The sequence below is a fragment of the Apostichopus japonicus genome, chromosome 5 (assembly GCF_037975245.1).
Source record: "Apostichopus japonicus isolate 1M-3 chromosome 5, ASM3797524v1, whole genome shotgun sequence".
Taxonomy (NCBI): Eukaryota; Metazoa; Echinodermata; class Holothuroidea; order Aspidochirotida; family Stichopodidae; genus Apostichopus; species Apostichopus japonicus.
This window is the reverse complement of record NC_092565.1, coordinates 10,956,657-10,962,447: the sequence shown is the minus strand read 5'-3', so window position 1 is coordinate 10,962,447 and position 5,791 is coordinate 10,956,657. Positions and strand designations below refer to the sequence as shown.

The 5,791-nt window shown below is 34.7% G+C and overlaps 1 protein-coding gene across 1 annotated transcript; it reads left to right on the top strand.

Annotated features, from left to right (window-relative positions):
- The first annotated feature begins 532 nt into the window (after positions 1 to 532).
- Positions 533 to 5,089, top strand: LOC139967638 (BLOC-1-related complex subunit 7-like). The gene is made up of 5 exons (XM_071971618.1): positions 533 to 688; positions 2,057 to 2,119; positions 2,965 to 3,008; positions 3,602 to 3,622; positions 4,461 to 5,089. Exons 1-5 carry the CDS (start codon positions 557 to 559, stop codon positions 4,510 to 4,512), a joined length of 312 nt encoding a protein of 103 aa, XP_071827719.1. The 5' UTR covers positions 533 to 556; the 3' UTR covers positions 4,513 to 5,089.
- Positions 5,090 to 5,791: the final 702 nt, after the last annotated feature.

The following is a 5,791-nucleotide window of genomic DNA, read 5'->3' as shown; positions in this document are numbered from 1 at the left end:
TTTCAGAACATATAAAGAAACGTGCAAAGAATGCCAGCAAAAAAGCGAGACACTTTCACGAACTAGAGGGTAGGTGTTGTAGCATTAACGTTAAGATTTGTCAAATTATATATATATATTTTGCTTGTATACCAATGAATCAACGATTTTGTGAGGCATTATCTGAGTTTTATACTAAAAACCATTGAACTTGAAGGAATTTCACGATCTTCGCGAAACTTATTGAATCATTTCGTATACATGTGCACATTTTCATTTTCACTCCACACAGTGTTTTCACTCCATGTACAATAATTTTACAGGATGTGATATGGTCCCATATGTGACGTCAATTCTGCACCAGTGTACGCACTTTCACGTTGATTATTACTTTTATTTGGTTTACTCACTTGTGGAAACGTTGTTTTGCAATAATCTTTATATTTTTGTTTAAAATCTTTACTTTTAAATTCAAATGTTATCTCGAAAGCCTCTTTCTTGTTTTCACGGTCCATTGTTACATTTTATTTGCAGCAGTTTTAGATTTTATACCTGACGCTACCCATTTTTGGCCTCGATGGCCATCTATAGCGACTTCACACTACGCAGACGAGCTATGGATCCAAGGCTTCCTCTAAAGATCCAAGAAAATATAAATGATTTGGGAAATCTCTCTAAGCAAATCTTGAGAGGATCAAAGTCAGGCGAGGTAGTTTTAATAGTACACGCTAAAATATAATTCATCCATCTCAAAAGAAACTCGATGAAGTATGACGTGATGCAGACCTAAGTTAGGACTACCTTAGGCTTTTGCCTAGGAAGTGTAACTGTGTTATCGTACTACTAGACCTAATACTGTAGAGACAACTCAAGAAAAACACAACTGCACACGGTGGTAGTGTATACTCTACTGATCTATTACTCTCATCTTAGACATTCCTTAGTGTACAGATTACATATATAGAATACAAAATATACTTAGGATTACATAGGCTAAGCTAGTCTTAGGATTACTTACATAGTGACTTTCTATTTACCCAGTATCATAGATATAGCAACTATTAACAATAGGCTACCCTGGATAAGGCCTTGGCATCTACCAAGAATGCATACAGTAGGTAATACAAATATGATTCACATCCATATACCCTACAATACTAGTAATAGTACTACATAATACATTAGCCTACGCCTAAGCCAGGACCTTGTCCGCGTAGAATGACAGTATGATACTTGGATTTACATAGCCTAGGCCTATTGATCACATTTTGCGAACTTTCACTAGTCTAGTGTTTCGAACTAGACTAACATAAACAGCTTATGGTGATTATCGATTGTGTTATTATTGTCAAACAATCTAATATTGTAGAGATGAGTAGCCTGCCCTTGTTGCGAGCTAGATATCACATGCGCTACCAGACTGATAATATATTATGAATGAAAAGGCATAGCACCAACATTGCCTTTCATTCTTCAAAAATGAGAGGTTTGAGCATGGTGGTCCATTAGACTTTAGAGTTATCGGATATATGTCTGTGGGTATGATAGATTTACAAAAGCTATTGAGTTTCTTTGTTTTCTTTATGGATGTCTTAAAGGTGGTCCAAGCATTATTATTCTAAAGTCATCAAGATCAAATTTTGTCAAAAAATGTCAAAGCAACTTTACTAATCACTCAATAAATGGCTACACTCATTACATGCTGTATTTCAGACTTGAAGCATCCATCAGTGAAATAGGGTTACTTACCAAGGTGTACAGTTTAGGATTGCATGACCCCTAAAATGTTCCCATAAAAGATCGATAAATGCCTAGTTCTGTAAAAAATTAAGTGAGTGCATTCATTAATCAACCCTGTCAATAATTGGCACATATCCATTCTCTTCATTAATAACATTAAAAAAGAAAAAAACGTCACAATTAACAGTGATGTGCCCTGTAATGAACAGTGGAGGTGGAGTATTTTTTGTACAGGCATAGTAGGAAAGTTTCAAGCTCCAAAAAATATTGGCTCAAAGTACCTCATCATATTTTATTTAAACTTTGCTCTCCTATTTTTTCTATTTCTTTGGCACAGATGTTATCGCAAGCTATTCGAAACTTTGCATCACAGGAACAGCACCTGGAAAACTCCTATCAGGTCAGTGCATTTCAAAAGTGTGGTGTGCCTATGCTTGGAATCATGACACTGAATATGACAAGGATGCAACATTGATCTTACTGTCATCAAGGCCTTCCAACATCCTTGTTTTTTTTTAACTATTGAAATAATGCCAAACTTGGATAGGATGTATTCTGTTGATACAGTAGAGGTGTTGTGTCTAGTTTCTTTCAATTTTTGAAACATGTAGCAATGTTTTTTGGTGCTCTTTTTTTTCTTCAAATAATTGAATATTCCATAACAGGCAATTTGTAACTTACAGAGGAAACTAAATATTTAAAACCAAAAGAACCCAGGGCCATGGGATAACCAAATCTCAGTTTCTTGTTCCTAATTGTAGATATGTTTGGTTTAAGTTGACTCTCCATTCTCTAGATAAATCCTTCATTACACCAGGAAATGTAGCACAGTAGTTGATCTGTGATATCCTCCTTGTTGACTTGGCCTGGAAATCGTATAATACAACTTGTTACCTTATGTTCAACATATGTTCAATACAACAATGTTCCCTTTGCTATCCAGATGCTGAATTGAAGGCTTCATCAAAATGCAACTTTCAAGAATATGTTTTGCTTCTGGAAAAAAAGGATTTTTACATTAATGAAGAAAAATGATCATGCCACTCTCTCTACTGTCGCATAATCTATTCTCAAAACATTTTTTGGTCTTTGTTACTATTAGGATGTTATTTCAACTACTGACTAAAAATTAAGTAAAAAGGAAAAGAAAACTTTTAATTTGTGAAACCAGAATGTGTTTCCTTATTTTTATCTTTTTCAGTAAAGCTTATTGTATACGCTCTCTTTTTCCTTTTTTTTTTATAGAACATGAAGAGATTGAGGGAGCTCAAGTCTCATCTACAGTTCCAGTAAGTTGAAGTCGAATGTTTTGCTTTGGAAGCCTTTATCTGACAAGTTGTTTTACTTTGACAAATTTGTTAATTTGAGTTAATTTTATTGTGGTTTAATAAACATGCATTAAACAATTACACACTAGTTAGTCAGTTTTGGTATTGATCTTATATACAGTAGTTCTTGTAGGAGAGATGTGTAAGTTGATGAATAGAGCACCAATATATATACTGCAGGAGAGTTGTGTAAGTTGGTGAATAGAACACCAACTTTGGGAGTGATACTGATTGGACATTTTACCTATTTGGAGGTTTTTAGTGAAAATTCAACTATTCGTCCACTGGACAACCTACACAGCTGATTTTCATTGTTGGAACAGAAATTTGGACATCTCAGATGACCGGAAAACCATTAAAACTTTGCCCTGTATTACACTTGTTTATTTGTTCCTGCTGTAACTTAATTTGTAAGTTTAAGATGTGCTTGAGTTTCTCTGTGAAATTGATGAATGACAGTGTCAGGGTTGAAACATTTGATGGTACAGAAACTTTGACCAATGTTCGTCACAAATCTTCATGCAGTTTCCTCTTTCCTTTTTCTTATTTTATAGAGAAGAAGCAATAGAGAGACGGTAGGTGCAATATCAAAACATCATTTAAATATTGATAGAAAAAATGAGCATTTTCAATATTGATGTAGCCATATGCTTTCTGTAGACAGAAAGGAATAAAAAACAATCAAGGTTACAACATTAAATTAGCTAAAACTTTTAAAAGCAAACATTGTTTTAATGTATGTAAACATTACCAAAATGAGTATCACACTGTAGGTCACATTTCAATATTGAACATGAAAAACAAACCTTAAAGCTGCAATCCGAATCTTTCAAAATTATGACCAAATCATGAAACATTGACATGTTGTTTAATACCGTTGTATTTAAGTTACACAGATCTATGTGGTTACAACCTTTTAACTGCTCATTTGTCTTGAGTTACAAACCAATTTGGTTCAATATAGAAAATTTGAGAGTTGTACAAATAAAATGTCCAGTCCTAGAATACACAATTTTAGCCACTTGCTAAAGAATGCCAGTGGTTAAACAAACAAGGGGGTGAATTTAAACTTCTCACTGGAATTTGCCCGAATTACAACATACATTAGGTACTGTACAGGCTTTTGAGAGCAGCCCAATTAGTATTTGCTGATGATCGTAAGTAGTAATACTGCCTATGCAAGGCCTTGTTGTGTAGAGAACAATAGTTAATTCTTTAATTAATGATTGTTAACCAAATGATCTTAATGTTTACTGGTCTTTTGCCATTGAAATTGCAGGAATTTTCCGTCCTGATGTCATACTTTATTGTATTATTAGCAAACCAGTTCAAGTATTAACCTAATTTCATCTTCCTTGGTGGATAAAGGTAGCACAATAATGTTGTCATTTGAAATTATGTTATGTCTTTTAGGGTGGAAGAAATGGATTCCTTACAAGACCAACTTACAACTCTACAAAGATGAAAGAAACTTCTTACAGCCGGATCTCATGTGGAGGTAGTTTGTACTGCACCATTAACGAGAACTGAAGTTGATACTACACCACAGTAATGAAGGCACTGCCAACATTGCCAAGAATTGGTAGTAATACCCTATGATATTACTGTGAGTAATAACAGAATGCAGTCTTTGATGTTTATAACCTCGGGTTCATTGTGATAAAATTGGGAGGCGATGAACGACATCTTCTATGAGTTAGCCCTGGACTTTTGAATCTCCAAGTCATCCAGTACGACAACCCTAGTGGCTAATATTGTGTTACTATCTGGAAATCATGTAACTTTACCAAGGCTGGCCAAGATGTGGAACACGCCGCATAAGGTTCCAAGACTACGCTATTTCTGATGAAAGATGTTTGTAACTGTCTGCAACACCCTAAATGATTCTGTGATACAGTCTTGTCAGTTGAGGTATACATTACAATTTCTGCAGGATGTTATTGGTCACTTTTAAACTATCATCTACGTCTTGTGAAGTGTTAAGTAATTCTTTCAAAAGTGGTTTCTCTTTGTGTCTCAGAGAAGTTTCTTTCTTGTGGGGGGAACAAAGGTGTGGGTAGAATGCTGATAGTCTACTAAACCTTATGCGGAGAAATATGTGAGGGAAAGTGACCTGATCTCTGTGGTTATCCTCATTATGGAGATCTTTCTCTTCCCCTATTGCTGGTTATGAGTTTACTGTTGCTCTTTCATTCATGCATGAAGCTTGAACGAGACTAGAATTTATTACTACATACATACATTCATATTAGACACTTATATAGCGCTGCTACATTGAGATCGTAGCGCTTTACAAAAAGAAAGCTAAATCTTAGAATATAGATAAGTTTTCAAAGCTTTCTTGAAAATAGACAAAGAACAAGAACTCCTAAAGCTAACTGGTAGGCTATTCCACATACATGGGGCAACAACAAAGAAAGATTTGCCCTCAAACCTGATGGTACTTGGGTCAGTGAGGAGTGTGGTGTCAGAAGCAGAGCATAAGTTTGATCTACCTGAGCAGTAACGAGAGAGACAAGCACATAAGTATGCGGGGACGGTACTGCTTACACACTTATAACCTAGAACCATAACTTTGAAAACTGCATAAAGGTATAACCTGGTTTCGAAGGTGAAAGAAAATTATGCATTTATTTTTTATTTTCCATTTAGTAAACATGTTAAGTAGGATTTTCTGATATTAAGTGTTTGACATATAATTCAAATACATGTAAGATTAAATTTAATGTGATATCTAAAAGTTT

Excerpts from the sequence above, each read along its gene's own strand:
- LOC139967638 (XM_071971618.1), top strand. The coding sequence starts at position 557 with ATGGCCATCTATAGCGACTTCACACTACGCAGACGAGCTATGGATCCA. Across the intron at positions 689-2,056 it reads GAGGATCAAAGTCAGGCGAG|ATGTTATCGCAAGCTATTCG; the intron begins GTAGTTTTAATA and ends TCTTTGGCACAG. Across the intron at positions 3,009-3,601 it reads AAGTCTCATCTACAGTTCCA|AGAAGAAGCAATAGAGAGAC; the intron begins GTAAGTTGAAGT and ends CTTATTTTATAG.